The sequence below is a fragment of the Anoplophora glabripennis genome, unplaced genomic scaffold, assembly GCF_000390285.2.
Source record: "Anoplophora glabripennis isolate ALB-LARVAE unplaced genomic scaffold, Agla_2.0 scaffold620, whole genome shotgun sequence".
In the NCBI taxonomy this organism is placed as follows: Eukaryota; Metazoa; Arthropoda; class Insecta; order Coleoptera; family Cerambycidae; genus Anoplophora; species Anoplophora glabripennis.
Genome location: NW_019416776.1, coordinates 256,304 through 273,586, shown reverse-complemented (window position 1 = coordinate 273,586; position 17,283 = coordinate 256,304). Strand labels below are relative to the sequence as shown.

The 17,283-nt window shown below is 29.8% G+C and overlaps 1 protein-coding gene across 1 annotated transcript in view; it reads right to left on the bottom strand.

Moving 5' to 3' along the window:
* LOC108911374 (guanine nucleotide-binding protein G(s) subunit alpha) overlaps nucleotides 1-14,545 on the bottom strand; it is a 16,140-nt gene extending 1,595 nt beyond the window's left edge. Inside the window, exons 1-5 of the mRNA XM_018716295.1 lie at nucleotides 13,567-14,545; nucleotides 6,385-6,552; nucleotides 5,143-5,321; nucleotides 2,303-2,553; nucleotides 2,038-2,165 (exon numbers count right to left, since the gene is read on the bottom strand). Coding sequence (XP_018571811.1) covers nucleotides 2,038-2,165; nucleotides 2,303-2,553; nucleotides 5,143-5,321; nucleotides 6,385-6,552; nucleotides 13,567-13,833 — 993 coding nt within the window. The 5' untranslated portion in view covers nucleotides 13,834-14,545. The remainder of the gene's footprint in view (nucleotides 1-2,037; nucleotides 2,166-2,302; nucleotides 2,554-5,142; nucleotides 5,322-6,384; nucleotides 6,553-13,566) is intronic.
* Nucleotides 14,546-17,283: the final 2,738 nt, after the last annotated feature.

The following is a 17,283-nucleotide window of genomic DNA, read 5'->3' as shown; positions in this document are numbered from 1 at the left end:
CTAGAAAATGATAAAATAAAAGAGAAAAAAAAAATTAAAAAAAAAGAAAATTCAATTTTTGACGATTTTGGAAATTTTTAAAAATCTTTTTTTTGAGTTGATTTTTTGAGGGATCTCTTAAAACATGATAAAACTAACATATTTTCACAAGACACGAAAAAAAAATGTTTTTTTTTGGGCCACCCTAATGTAGATGTTAATCGAATCGAAACAAGTCAATTTGAATCAGAAGCATTCATAGAATTTTGTCATGGGGACGATTTGAAGGGAGAATAGGTTAACACGTTCTTTGTGTAGTTTGACGATGTCCTCCTAGTGTACACTAAAAAAACAAGCAAAAGGAATCTAGTGACAGAAAAAAGAAAATAATATCGAACTATTTAATGGGAAACTGTCGGGTATTGTAAACCATTAGATCCGACATATTTCGACTAGTTTTGGAAAAATGAAAAAATACAATACTCATTTTTCACCTTGTGCCACAACTCATTTGTTTATAAATTTAATAAAACTTGATTTCTAGACAGTGAGGTATGTTTCAATAATTATTGAGAAGCATAATTTTTTTTTTTATAGCGTTATATTGGTTAGAAAACTACAAATCCAACACATATTTAAATGGAAAATAAAATAACAAAACAATTTTAAGGTAACATTTAAATGTAATTCTACAGTGGGCTCTGGTTTTTCATGTTAAAACCTTCTTTACAAGTAGGTTGGTGGAATCAAGTGGGACTATTTTATATGAGTATGGCCCTGAAAGGTCAACCATTGGCCGACTATTATTGGTCTAGCTTGCTACGATTATTTATGTAAGTGCATTTTTCAGAAAAACATGTTAAGGATTTTTTTTATGGAAAAACTAACACTATAGGATTATTCTTGCCCCCCAAAATAGATAGTTAAGTACCAAGTTTTAAAAAAATCTACTAATTACCTTCCTTAGCGTCGATGAAATTAAAAAAAAGAAATGCAAAAGAATTTTATGGGGAGCGTCAAAACAGTTAAAAGCCGAGAAAACCTCCACCATTGTAATCAATAGGGTCTTATGATTAGAAACTGAATTTCATTCTCTATATAAATATACAGGGTGTTCCAATAAAAAATTCCCACCTGAAAAATATCGGAATTAAAAAAAAACAGACAAAACCTGAGATACGTCGATTTTCTTTTCAAGGGCCCTTTGGCAGGGGCGTAAAATACCTTTAAACTTTAAATGGGACCCTATGTTGCGTGACACCTCATTTTAAAGCTTTTTCAATTCTGCTCACGATGACATACGACGTTTTAAATTTTGGTTTGATGACAATAAAATGGTCACTTCAAGAATAAGACAAAATATCAATGAATGAAAGAATGTTACATTATTAAGTGTTCAAATTGGTTTCCCTAATAACAAAATCTTTGTTCCACTTTTGAACGAACATTTCAAAGCATTTCCAGCGTTATTCTCCAACAATTGAACCGAATTTGAAACGTTCAAGTTAAAAATTTCGCGCGCCCCGGGAGCGATGCTCACGAGCATGCGCGGCCCGACGCGCTTTCTCCCGCGATCAGACCGTTCATTAACGTTAACTTTCACTGCTTCTGGCTCGTTTATTACGTAAACTATCAATGTAAAAACTTTCTGAAAATAAAAGTTTAACCCTTTCTTTAATTGTCTTTAAAATCTTGGTTCAATACGTCAATAGTTAATTAACAATTAATGTTATAAAAAAAGTTATCTTGAGAACAAAGAGGTACAGGTGAGAGAGAGGCGAGAAAAGAGAAATCTTTTTTTTAAATTACCGTAAAAATAAGCTCTATTTAATGCAAAAAGAGTGAATTTCCGAGCGGCTTTTGCCTGACCCTCTGACAATTTGATTATAACGTTGTTAAAATTTATGCGAAAAAATATTGCGGTATAAAAATTGAGAGTGCTGTATCTTAGGGGGCCAGAGCTTTTGAATATAGGCGAATTGGTCTAAATTGACTTATTTCAATACGTTGCCCACATATTTTACATACACCCTGTACAAAGCTTACGAGTAGACGTACCAGAAACTCATCTCTAATAAAATATTTTGCTCTAAAAACTTCAGGTGGCTCATTTGCATCATTTGCGACCTCTACAGGGGGTTGGTATCTTGAAAATTCTGAAAAGTAATCTTCTAACTTGCTTTTGCCTAAAAAATGGGATTAATTTATAATCGTTCGTGTCGATTAGTAATTGAGAATGTTAAAATATTAAACGAAAAGTTAACGCTAGTAAGCAATACACTGGGAAACTATAAATGACAAGAGAGGTGGAAAAATCGCTCACCCGCTAAAACTTTTTCCGCAAGTAGGTCTTGCTTATTGAGAAATAGAATCACAGATATAGTTCTCAACCATCTGTTGTTCCATATTGATTTAAATAAATCTAAGCTTTCCCTCAAACGATTCTGTGTCGGATCCTCCCGTAAAACCATATTATATGAACTGCAAGCTGTGACAAAAATGATCGCTGTAACGTCATTGAAACATTGGATCCATTTTCGCCTTTCGTCTCGTTGACCGCCAACGTCAAACATACTAAAAAAGTATAAAAATTACCATTACAAACGGTAAACATCAGCCGATAAAGGGTTTATTTTCGGGTGCGAAAAAAAAGATAAAGATGATTTTTAAAATGACTTTTTTATAAGCCTATTTTAAGGAGGTATATCGGGGTCCGAGGAAAGTGAGGAGCGCAGGGGGGGTCCTATGCTTTTCTTATGGGACTAAAGCCTGTTGCCAATTTGAAAAAATTTAATTCTATTGAAATTATTTGCGATAAACATTATCTATATAGCAAAGAAATCTACTCATATGCACATAGCATACATATTGACTAATTAACAACATAAAAATATCATATTTAAGTAGTTTTAAATTATATTTAATGAACGCATAAAGACTATGTAGATGTGGCAACAGCGCTAATAATTGACTAGCAGTTGTACACACTGCGAACCTACAGACCTCGGACATCGGAGATATTGCGCGTCAAATTCGGGTAAAGATGCGTACGCGTTCAAAAATGTATTGTGTGTAAACTATGTACAATATAATTATTATATATAGCAAATATATCGTATTATCCTCGCGAAGATTTGTATCCTTTATTTAAAATCCGTAAATCATGTGAACTGGTAAAACAACGAGAATTATGTTAATTTAGTTCTAAAGAAATGAAATGACACTCGCGCCCATCTCTCGTCCAAGTCAAAGAAAATGTTGGATGCAATTTTGAAGGTTCTGTGATAGAAATTACATTATTACTCACTGTTCGTGTTTTTAATCTCTATTTTAGTAATGTTACAAAAGTTTTGCAACTATAACTAATTTTTTAGATATAAAGTTTGCTGAGAAATATTTATGTTCCTTTGTTATTCCGTACAAATGCTTTTATCTCAAGTATTACTAATTATATTAATCAAGTAAAGAAAACTTTATGTAACCCTAAATATTGCTGGGTAATGATTACGATGTTTTTATAAACCATTAAATATATTAAAAGGATTTATCAACTGTATTTTTTATTCCAATAAATATATCACAGCTTCCTAGTCTTTTTTAATTAATCTAGTTTTTTAAAAACATTACAAAAAATCATCTGTTGTGGATAATTTATTGTTGATAACAATGTACATGGGATTTAGGAAAAATGTATATGTTTGAAATCAATTTCGTTTTTATCAAGTCTTTCAAATGTATTCCCTCCTTGCTGTCAGCTGATTGCGACGTTGCCACATTAATCCTCAAGTCAGACAGAAATGCAATTATTGGTTTCTGTTTCTAATTAATACAGCTGTACTATGTTCAAAACTTACATTAGTTTTACATCAAAAATAAGATAATACTGTGTACTATCTATGGAAAAGTTTTGTTTCACAATTTCTACATTTTTTTCTCAGTTATGGGCAAAAAAAGAGCCGCACCGTCCATCTTCGCCATATAAACCTATGTCAAAATGAACAACTTTCAACAACAATATCTCAAAATCTAGATTCAAAAGAAATTTCAAAAAAATATGACGCACAGGGGGAGCACTGGCTAATACGCCCGATATACCTGCTTAAATAGATTTGAATGACATTGTTTATTTTTTATTTGTGTATTTCTGTCACTATGAACATGGAATTTACAAAAAAAATTCCTACACTGTAAGAATCAATCTAAAATGTGCTTGAAAAATTATGAAGAATTTACTATGATTTTCCACATATCGAACTGAAAGTGCAATGCCAAAATAGTAGCAGTATTCCATCGGGACTTAGTTTTAAAAGTTTTAAAATACTGAAAAAATAGAATATGCCAATTTTTGTACACACTATTTACACTCACTAGGTATACCCAACAGGTATGTTAGGTACATTTGTACTAAAGTATGTAGTCAGCAATGGGGGTGTTTGCCCGGGGTTCCAATCCAGAAACTACTCCAACGACCAAGATATTGAAAAGCCAGAATACACTCGAGAATAAACTCCAATAATCACCACTATTTCCAGCCGATCATGACGACAGATTCCCGACAGCCGACATTGTACCGAAAATCTCCCAAAATTAAATAGTTCACATCGGTTCCCAATAATGAATATTACATAATCTTTTATTCGCTTATTTAAAAAATAAAAACCACAACTAGCTTAGTTCCAGATTGCTACTCTCGCACTTACTAATATTCAACCATCTACTAAAAATTTGTGCGCTAATGAGCAAACTCAAATTTATGATTTATCATTAACTAATCTATGTTGAATTTCAATGTATTGAAATTCATTGTTGTTCAATTATTTATCACAACATTCTTCATGTTAAATTCAACTGTTAATGACTACTCTGATAAGCAAAGATAGAAATAGACACTTGTAACAATAGAACGTTCCAAGAGCACTACCTATTATTGGAACACTATGCAAAAGGAACAGCACATTACAGTTTAGATGAAAAGAATTCACAAAATTATTTTGTCAGTTTAAGAAATAGTAAAAATTATGGTTTTATTCATTTACAACTCACTGCCTACTATTTTGACGCAGCATTTAAAAAAAAAAAACTATTCATTTAATTATTAATTTTAGTGCACGTTTTTCCACTTTGTCTTTTAATATTGGCGGCTTGAATCTAACAACTACTTACTGAAAGTTGACTTTATCAACTTGGAAGAGCGTTTCAAAAATACCGCTTGTAAGTACACGGCAACGTAAAATATCTTGCTCCGTTGGTGTGTAGTCTGGTCGTCGAATTGTATGAACTTGATCAAGGAAGTATTTTGCGCAGTCTATCAATTGGTATTCATTACTTCTTTCAAAGGTTGCCTGAAAAATATTTTTCATTACATTTATATAAGTATAAATGAAAAAAAAAAAATCCAAACAATTAAGGTACTTATATTTTAAAAATTTATACTGAGGAATTAACTTTGAATTAATTTAAACGTCATACTTGACGATCAGGAAAAAAGTTGGAATAAGAATATGTAATTTAATGGAAAAACAAACAACTTGAACAACAGAAATAACACATAATTTGCACTGATAAGTTATAGAAATTGTTCAAAATGGTCACCCTTTTTCTCTCAGGCATAAATTTATTCTTCGTCGTAAATTAAAGTCTACTTTATCCAATAACTGCTGGCGTTTAAATTCATATCAAATATTATTATTCATGTTTTTGTTGAAAACGAAAAAGTTTTTTAAAACTAAAAGAGCAAGAAAAATTTTAAAATTAAATTCCCCATAAAATAAAGTAATAATTTTTTTAAGTCCGCCAACGGGTTAAAAAATTCTGTAACATTTTAATCATGCATCATCCTTTATCAACCCTTTAAAATGCTTTAATTGAACTGTCGATTCATACTCTTGGTAATTTTGCGAAAAAATAAAAAAAAAAACATCTATTTGTATCCACTAATTGATTATGGAAAAAATATACTGTCTACATAATTATGTGTAACCTCATTCAAGGTCTCCAGGTCGGCAAACCCTATTTTAATTTTCTATTTTGCAAATTTCACTTTGTAAGCACATAAATTATCCCCTAAAAACTGTATAGGTCCCATATTTCATTATCAACATATTAATTTGTGCCTGCCTTCACTGGTAATGCGGAATCCAGTAGCATAATCAAATTTTAAACAAAAAAAATTGATAATTAATTTTTGTTAAATTATAAGTAGGCTTTGATAACTAACAAGAAATTCAAATGTCATGTTACATAACATTTTCTGTAGCTTGACAATAAACATTTTTCTCTTAATATTAATGCAAAAATGTAATTCCAGATATAACTTTTAAGTTTGTTTTGGAAATAGTTTTGTCTCTCTATTTTAGGGTTTCATTTTGCGTGACAATTAATTAGAATTTATGCATATTTACTTACTTGTACACCCCTATCTTTCCAGAGAGCTTCTGTATGGTCATAAAATTCAGGAGGGTAATCAAAATCAGGGCCAGTAGCGCAATCTTGGATCCAGTCTACTTTAACCTGGTTTTCTGGATTTTCTAGAGCTACTGGTGGGCTCAATGTTGACATTGCCCCTGTAATTGTCTAAAATAAAAAGTAGATGTTTTATTTCATTTTTGAAATTTATACTATGTAAAAATCGAATCCCCCAAGAACCATAAATAAAATATTCATCTCCACAACTAACAAACATAGGGAATGTTTGTACCTATTTTTCTTTTATATGTATAAAAATAGAAAAGGCACCAATATTCGTATCTATTTCTGAGATGTGTGATCATCGAAATTAATTGAAATAATAAATAAACAACTGAAAGTTATAACCTAAAGTGCTAAAGTAATTATACGAAATACTTGTGTAACATGAGTATTGCAGAATATATTGCTCTTTAAAAGTTTGAATTTTGATTCTAATATAGGGCATCACAAATACAGTCATACTTGGGTATTAAAACAATTATTTATGTCACATATACAATGCGAATATACCTGCTACATTTAAAAAAGTATATGATCATGCAAATTTCTAGAAACATCGCAACAATTTCTAATCCCCAAAACATGTAGAACATATTAATACTATCTGTTGTACAGTAAGACTTGCCAAATTAACTAACTCTGATAAAAGTGTTTTGCAAATGTTACCTAATTATATAAACAGGGTGTGCCATTTAACACTCCCGCTGCCAATAACTCCGAAATGAAGAAATTTATTTTAGTTCCGGAAATTGGGGTATTTCTGTATGGATGGCGTGGCAATACTAAAAAATTGTTTGTTCCCTGGAACGTGGAAATGCAGTCCATCTGAAAGATTGTTAAATGTTGAGTAATTTTTGTAAAATAAAGTTTTCCCCTATATATTTACTTGTTTTTGAGATATGTCGACTTCAATATACAATGTATGATTGTAACAGGAAAATTTATTATTTTATTTAAATCACACCAGGACAAAAAATTCTTTTAAAATATTGTTATAATGGTTATAATGATTCACATCATCACATCACATGCTACAGAAAAAAAAATTGTACAATGGTAAATCTTATCAGAGGTAGAGACGAACCGTATTTTATCAAATGTTATTAAAAAATGCAGTCATAGGTGGCTCATGTCATTTGTTTAAAATATAACAATGACAGATGACATATTAGTTTTCCAATAATTACAGTTTTATTAGTGTGCCTCTTTCAATGTAGCTATACTAGTTATAAGATTTACCATTGTACAATTTTTTTTCTGTAAGTGATCATTTGTTTTTTTTTATAATTTATTGTTTGTTAGTTGGTATGTGGAGTGAATAAAGTCATTATAACAATGTTTTAAAAGAATATTTTGTCTCAGTGTGATTTAAATTTTCCTGTTACATCATACATTGCATATTGAAGTCGACATATCTCGAAAACAAGTAAATATAGCGAAAAACTTTATATTCCAAAAATTACTCAAAATTTAACGATCTTTCAAATGCACTGCATTTCCATGTTCCACGGATCAAAAAATGTTTTAATATCACCACTCCACCTATGCAGAAAGATTTGAACTAACAGCTCTAACTACAATTTGAAGCGATTCGAGAGACCTAACAACATCAATTTCCGGAACTAAAATAAATTTCTTCATTTCGCAGTTATTGGCAGTGGGAATCTTAAATGGCACACCCTGTATATAAAAAATATAAACTTTAGAAATTATTTTAATAAAAGAATCATTAGATCCTTTCCACACACGATTCATATTTTGAATAAGTTCAGGATGACCAAGAGCTTTCCGATCTTGAATCAGAAGATTCAGGAGTATCAGATGGCTCAGTCAGACATGAACTCTGATTATATTCCCTTAAATGAATGTTTGAAATGTTTTTTTTTTGTTACAGAGAACAGATATTTTGTTTATTTTCATTGTTTAGTCATGAAAAATTTAATAAATTTTTATTGTTCAAGTAAAATACTATATTTATGTACTTTTTGTTAATTTGTGCATGAGCTCGACTAATATGAGACCTGATGGGATTCCGATCCAGAATACATATATGCATCTTGTCAAAATATGTAATTTTCATATTCATTGAAGTTTATTCAGGAAAATATACCCAAAAGTCTGCTTTTCTTTAAAATTTCTTGGAATTTCTGTTCTTGAAAATGTTTTGCTTCGGAAAATAATTTAAAAAAGTTTTTACCCATTTGTTTTTGTTTAAATAAAAAAATGCAAAAAAATAATTTTTATAAAAAAAATATGTTTGTGTCCAAAAGTACAAAAATTTGGTTTTAATTGGCCTATAATCTGTGTCTTCTATGAGAAATAATTAGAAATATAAATGATTTTAGCTTTAGAATTTGATACGTTGTGCCAGTAATTCTTCTTAAAAAACACATAAATAACCAATCTCTTTCAAAAGTTTAATATGCAGATGGCCTTTGCCTTCGCTGTAAACAAATAATTTTTGAGTCCAAATAAATTAAGTAAAAAAGAACTTGACATTTTAGGAAACTGATTGGTGAAAAATTAATTTTAAACATATTTTTATTTAAAAAATAATTAGTGTCAGGATCAAAAAAATATATTCTCTATAGTCAAGGTATATATAAAGTTCCTTTTTCGTATAAAGTATCAAAGAATTTAATTAAGGAATTAAATGCTAGGTACTTTGATTCTTTATAATTTTCGTGTCTTGTGTGGGTAAAATTCGTTTTTATATAAGAAATTGAAAAGACAAAAAACTATTAGAAATAGTTCAGAATAAAAATTTATGTTTAAGTATGTCGCAGATTTGATGGCAATCATTTTAATTTTGCAATGATTTATCTAACAGAAAATATCAAAGTAGGCCGATATCTTTAAATTTGGTATATACACAAATTTTGATTGTGAATAACAACACAATACAATTTTTTGATGTCTTATACGAAAAATGGTATTTTGCTTGCACATAAAAGATCTATTTTACTTCTGACAAGGCAAAGCAATTTAAAAAAAAAACTGTGTTTCAAATTATTTTTAAATCATACTGGATTGTTACCCAGAATGTCAAACTTCAACTCATTTTTTTTTTTTTGGCATTGATGCCAATAGTTAAAACCTACTAAATGTTGAAAAGGGATTGGTTTTGAGTTGAATTCCAACAAAACATGAAAAACATAAAATTTAATTGGGTATACTTTAATGACCATATGTATTTTAAATAGTACTAGGAAGCAACCCTACTGTTACACACTGAAATCCTAAATATTTTGAAATATTATCGAATTTCCATTCCTGTGCTTTACACATTGTTCAAACACAATAAAACATGTTCTTGATTTTAAAAAGAGGCTCTACACAGAATTCAGTGAGGGGATCTAAAAGTAGTCAGTCCAACACTGCCTGTTACTGTTTCTTTAAAAACATGGACAATTTAAGATCAATTTACCTATAAACTCTACTCATAGCTGCCGACATATGGGATGTTCCACATAAAAGTCCTCAGCCTTGTATCTCTGTAACGGAAAGAGATATTTTTATTTTCATAAAACAGATGATAGAGCTCATCGATGGCTTCGTCAAAGAGTGCAACTTGATTTTTTTTAGAACAAACTGGAGATGGTGCTGAAGTGGAAAGAAATTTTTCATTGGCAGGAACTTTGTAACAAGGTTTATCTGATACTTTGTTCAATTCTAAACAATTTTTGTCAAATAGGACAAACGTACGTCCTAAAATAAAACCTGAGTGTATAACGAAACTTCATCACAGTAGGCTTTGAAGGAAACCAAAATTTTGTTTATTGTCACACAGAAACACAAGTTGACAAAACAGCTAATTGTATGTTATGAGAGCTTGAAATTTGGCTAATTTGAGTGAAAATATAGTTCAATATACTAATCAAGAAAAAAACAATATGCTTGTCATTTATGGTGAATGCAGAGAAAATTCCAGGGCTGCAGTGAGATTATATTCTGCACGATTCCCTAACAGAAGATGTTCAGATCAGAAAACATTTTTAAAGTTGGAGAGATATCTTTTGCAGTATGGAAGTTTTAATGTCAATAAACGTAAACGTTTAAATATGGTGACAAATGATCTAGTAACAGCGGACGTTTTACAACATGTGGAAAATAATACAGAGACAACTAACATGTCAGTTACGTCATGTCATAGGATACTATCCAGAAACAAGTTCCATCCATACAAAACACATATTGTTCACCATTTACGACCTGAAGATCCTGAAAGACGGTTAGATTTTCTATCTTGTTTCTCAGTTTTATACTAAGATGACAATAGTATTCTTGAAAAAAATTGTTGGACTGATGAAATTCGATTTCATAATAATGGTCTTGCCAATAGACACAACTGTCATTATTGGTCCAACAATAATAATCAGAGATGGACAAAAGACACTGGCAATCAAAATAAATTTGGAGTAAATGCGTGATGTGGCATACTAGATGGATATCTCATTGGTCCTCTTTTCTTTGAGGGGCAATTAACTGGTGCACGGTATTTAAATTTTTTGCAAAACGACATTTTAAATTTATTAGAAGATATTCCTGTGGCAGCAAGAAGCTATATGTGGTGCTCCTGCCCATAATGCACAGATAATTACAGAGTACTTGAACAGATCCTACCTTGGAAGATGGATACAAATGGTCAATTAGATGGCCAGCAAGGGCGCCAGATTTAATGCCTCTTGACTTTTTTTCCATGGGGGACATTGAAAGATATGGTGTATACTGAACCAATAGAAGATATGTCGGACTTTCATTCTTTACTTTCTTCTTGTGATCAGGAACTACAGAGTTGCTTTGATATACGTATTAGCAGAAATAAAAATTATTTGATAAATAGTCATTTAATAAAAATTGTTTAGATTTGAACAAAGTATCGGATAAACCTTGTTACAAAGTTCCTGCCAAGGAAAAATTCCTATCGATTTCAGCGCCATCTCCAATTTGCTCTGAAAAAAATCAAGTAGCACTCCTTGACAAATCCATCGATGAGGTCTATCACCTGTTTTATTCAAAATCAAAATATCTCTTTCTGTTGCTGAAATATGAGACTGAGGACTTTTATGTGGAATACCCGGTACCAGTGCAAAACCATGAAGCAATATTTTTTCATATAACTTTAAAACGGTCATTAGTTAGTATGTATCTTCATTTATTTGAACGTAATATATTACTAGAATACGTATGTAAAAAAGACATACAGAGGGTTATTTTTTAGGCCACCCCTTCTTTTGACTGCACCATTACTACTTATATAAATAATATAAATTATGTAAATCAAATTCTCTAATATAAAATTCATTTTTAAATATTTTTCTAGTTCTTAAAATTTTTCTAAGGGTAGTGAAGCTGTTTAAATAAAGTCTCAAAAAATAAGCTTTGTCTCATATATTTAGAAAACATTAAGAAATGCAGTTATATAAACTTTTTCTTGTTTTTATGTGTAGAATCATTGCCTCAAATATAGAAACTATATTTTTGAACAGTTTATCAAGAAATCATCAAATATTAATTTACATGAAAGAATTTTTTTTTTCGTGAACCACATTGGCATGCCTATATCTCAATTGTTGTAACAGGTAAATTGACTTATCTTCATCCAAAATATCTTTATATTTCAAAGACGCCGTTATAAAATGATGTCGAGGAAACAAAACCAAATTAATTTATTTCTTTCTGAACATCTCATTAAACACATCACATTAAATATTTCATTAAAATTAATCTAATCGAAGGTTGATTAATGAGAAATTTTGTTCTTACTTAAATTATTACGACTTTTACAAATAATATAGCAATGTTAATCTTAAAAAAAATACTTGAATTTATGAATAAAGTGTGATAAAAATGCAACAACTCGCTTATTAGGGAGCCTGTTAAAATAAGAACTATTTCAGAGAGGGGATTAACTATAATTACTGCATGTGACTTTTGCTAGACACCAGAAAAACAAATTTCAAAATAATTTACAAAAAAAATAAACTTTGATAATTTTTTTATATGAATTCCTCAATGTGGTATAACAAATTAGAATTATTCAATAATCCAGTCTTACTACCTTGGCATTTGTTTTAAATTGTTTTTACATATATTTAAAAAATATATTATAATCACAGATCAGTGTTATTTTTGTGATGGTAAATTTATTAATGTATCAGTAAGAAACATTTGAGATGTACTCGTGGGGTATTGCTGTTTATACAGAGTGTTCAAAACTTGATTCAAATGCATTAGATTAAATAAAGTAATAAAATTAAGTGTAAATACAAAGATTCTTACAAAACCGTGTAAAGTAAGTAAAAATGAAGGAAGGGTACTACTAGTGGTTAACTATCTAAATGTTATCCAAACAAAATACCGAAACAATGTAATGCAGCAGTTAAAATATTGACAAGCTATTAGTAAAAATATAAATGATACATGTACATAATATGTAAATACATAAATAATCAATGATAGAGTATAACACAATAAAACACAAAAGCAGAGGCCAATACATAAGCATTTAGCCCGGTTGGCAATTTGTCGAATTGCATTTAATTTAAATATAAGTAAGTATCTTAAGGATATTTACTTAGGGAAAAATGTTATTGTCATTTTTGTATACTCGTAGCATACCTACCTAAGCAAAAAAATATTGATATGACACTCTGAGACTATATTCAAAATAGGTACTATCTAACAGATAAACTTAATAAATTGAATAAGAATTTTTGGACAAATTCAGTCAACTTAAGTAAGGAGAATAAGGACAATATTTAAAAAATAAAATGTATTAAAAATATATTTACTTAAGTGTGCAGGTATCATTATTTTATGCTTCAAGATAGGATATCAGCATTATTAACCAAATAATTAATATTATAAGACAACTAGTGACAAACTTCATAGTTTTGATAACTATTTTCTTTACCATTCATAGTTGATCTACGCGAAAATATTTATTTATTTTTTTCAACATTGGGTACAAATACTAAGTACCTAAATAGAATTTAATAACGATATGGGTAATTCAATAAGTCTAGTGTTAGAAAATCGAAAAAGGTAATTAAAGTACAGATTTAAATATGCGGGTACATTAATTTAAAAATATCTTAAAATAGGTTTTCCACTTACAATTATGGCATCACGAATATTCTTTTTGATATCTTCTATTTTCTGTTTCTTCTCTTTTTCGCTAAAGCCATTTACATGCAGAATACGCATTTGCTTTACGATTGTCGATTTGCCAGATTCACCAGCACCCAACAAAAGAAGACGATGTGTAGCACGATACACCTGCTTCTCCTTAGCTAGCTGCCGATTAATTTGATCACTAATTCTTTTCTGAGTCCTAATGTCTTCAGATGTTTGTGCGGCATCTCTATTCCCAAAACAGCCCATGGCCGCCAGGGGAGACCACCAACAATCAGCCCCCTTATCGGCGGCCACAGGGCCACACTCTGGGCCAGACGCCACCGTGGCTATCCTTTAATAAAACTACTTATAACTTTAACGACAAGTAAATAAAATCATACTTTTAACTGTTTTATTATTACATTTTAAACATTAGCTGTTGCCTCATATTAAAGCAATTCCATAGCCATTTCTGATTTTAAACACCTAGGTTAAGTTGAACCACTTAAAATACAGCACACATGTTTATTGTTTAGGAATAATTAGAAATTGTAATTTATACACAAAAAATGGCTCCTCGATATCATCTCTTATATGCCCACGGAAACGGTGGTTATTTTTACTTAAGAAATTTCAAAAATAGACCACTGTAGGAGACAGATGTATATTGGTGTTAAACAAAATAAAGTACACAGGTACACTTAAAAATAGAACGGATAATATTTAATAGTTAGTTTAATCGCGATTCCTCTTACGGAGTTGTCAAAAACTACACAATACACCCCGTCAACTAAACCCACTTTAAAGTAATTCTACAACACATTTCTTATGGTAGTATTATATATAAGCATTATAAAGATATGCTCATCATGTATCTTTTATCCAATTTGTAAAAATTGTCATAAGTCATTTTGTACATATTTAGAAAATATGAAGATTGATTTTGTTCAAATTGACCTATGTAAAGTATAACAGTGTTGCCAGGTGCCACCCATACTGCCAACCTTTTTTCTTCTTTTGCGTCACAAGATGGCATTCGAGCTGCTACTATATACCAGGTGGCATGAAAGTATTACCACCAAAATATCTCGGTTACTATTAAAGATTGTGATTCTTCTAAATATTTTAGCTTTTTACTATTTCCTATAACAAGGGTCGGCAACTGGCGGACCTCGGTCCAGATCCGGACCGCGGAAGGTAAAACAATGGACTCCCAAATATTTTTTGAAAGTATAAATTACTCAATTAAATTATTTAAAAAATAGTTTTCTATTGATAATGATACGTTTGAGTGCCACCCTTATCATTTCTACTACAATTGCGTGATTGATTTGAGTTCTTAATGGTTAGTATAGGTAGATTAATAAATTTGTGACTGCAAATTAAATTAAAAAATTACTAAGGAATGTGTTTTTTTGTGGACTTCGTTAAAAAAATTATTATTAATTATTATNAAAGTTAATATGACGCTATGCAAGATAATTGTAATGAGAAATCGATTAATTGTGTATAGCGACTATTATTATCACTACCATAATTGTAATGTATATGTAAGTTGTGTAAATAAGAATTATTATTATTATTATTTTTTATTTTTATTATTATAGAATACAATAAGGGCCGTAACTTTTTATTTTTAAATGGCAATCCACATGTTCTTTCTTTATAGTATTACGACCTTGAAATCTGTTATTCAACAATGTGTTCATGTTTATGTAATTAAAATAAAATAATCTTTAGAAATAGAAAATACCAGGGAGGCAACCTTCTCATGTATTGTATGGTCTCAGTGGCGGAGAAGTAGGTACAATGCATTTATGCAGTTCCTTCTTTATCCCTACAATCGCCGTCAGTACTAATTTCATCACAGACTTAGAAAAAAGAGGCGATGAACGACCAGCTTCAAAAAACGAAAAATGAGAAGAAATTTTTATTTTCTACATTTATTTCAACGGAATTATTTATCCTTACAAATTTAGAGAAAATATCATTATCGCGTACCAAAGATCATTTCACGTTTTGGTAACTTACATAATAATAATATAATATATACCAGGGTACTTACATTACAAGTAGTTTTACTGCAAAAAGCCATATGCTGTAATATATACCTACTTGTACATATATCTATACGTTTGTTTTAAAGGGATAATAATTTTGCTAAAAATATGTACTTTGAAGGCGCAAGGACATAAAGATGAACATGTAACTATATTACTGCGAATATATTCCTCCATGATATAAAAAGGAATCATGATATTCCTCTACTAGGTGTTCCTTATCATCATATTCAAATTTTGAGGGAATAAAGCAGGCATAATTCTAATACAAAAAAAAACAATAGGATGGTGGATTGACCTTTGTTTCAAAGTTCGAGACCTATAATTTGCAAGTCTAGAATTTAAACTAAATAAAATCTATCAGTCAAATAAACCTAAATGAGAATAGCAAACCTGAATAGGTACCCATTAATTTTAAATTACTATTTCAAGAGTTGATGTATTATTGAGGTAAATGTTTACTGTTAATATACAAATAAAAATTGACTTGAATTATGTGTTTTTTGTCTCAAAATTTATACTCCTAAAATTTGAACATAGGTAAACAAACACCTTGTACATATATTATTACATTTATTTTAATCACAATTTAGGAAATATACACCTTAAAATTAACTTGTTTCACCCAAAATAATAAAATAGAAACTTCATACAAACAAAACATTATTCGTTTTGACATTACTCTACTATTCGCCACCAGGTGGCGTAGAAAATGCTGGAATCGCCAATTGCCATAGGGTGTGCATTGTGACTTCATCTAGTCTAGTTTAAAAAATTCTTTTTAGAGGTACCTATTAAAAATTCTGTTTTTATGTTTTACAATTAAAAATTACCGTCAAAATCTTAAATAAATACAATTTTTTAAAATTCAAAATAGAAACGACTTTATTTTATAATTAGGTCCAAAATATTTTACCCAATAATCTTTTCTGTAAAAAATTAATTATGACAAATTTGACTGATGGCCAGATCACTTGTTTAAAATTTATTAATTTTTCATTCGTGTCATAAAAAAATTTGTTGTGTGTTATTCACGTATTTAATTCAAAGAAGTAACATAAAAATTACATGTTATTTACACAGTCGGGTGAGCAAACATTTTGTGATTGTTTAGATAAATGTTAAACTAGATTCATATTCGAATTATTATTGATGCTGGTACATACAAAATACTTATTTAAACGTAAGTATCACATGTATACGTTTCTAATTAGATCTAATAACAAATGAACTTGATTTACGACGATTTAATACAGATGAATTTATTAAAAGTTGTAAATTTAAGTTTAAATTAAAAGTAAGATTTGTCAAATATAAACGATATTTTCTATGTTGACGGTTTTTGCACTCATTAATTTCCGTGCGACTTTGGTCAAAATTGAAATTGAATCGTTATTATTTATTGCATTTTAAGTCGCTTTAATTTTAAGACAGATAATACCTAATTAGCGAAATATGGGTCTGTTTGTTAAGTACCTATTTACAAGTAATTTAGAAAATCTGTCATATTATATCTGAATTTGATATGTCCATAGGGCCGCCTTTTTGACATCAAAATCAAACTTTCACAGCCCGCTCCGTTTTTGTCGCAAAAAAAAATATTTGTTTTTATAAACTCTTTTTGGCCAAATGTTATATAATTAGTAGTGTTAGTATA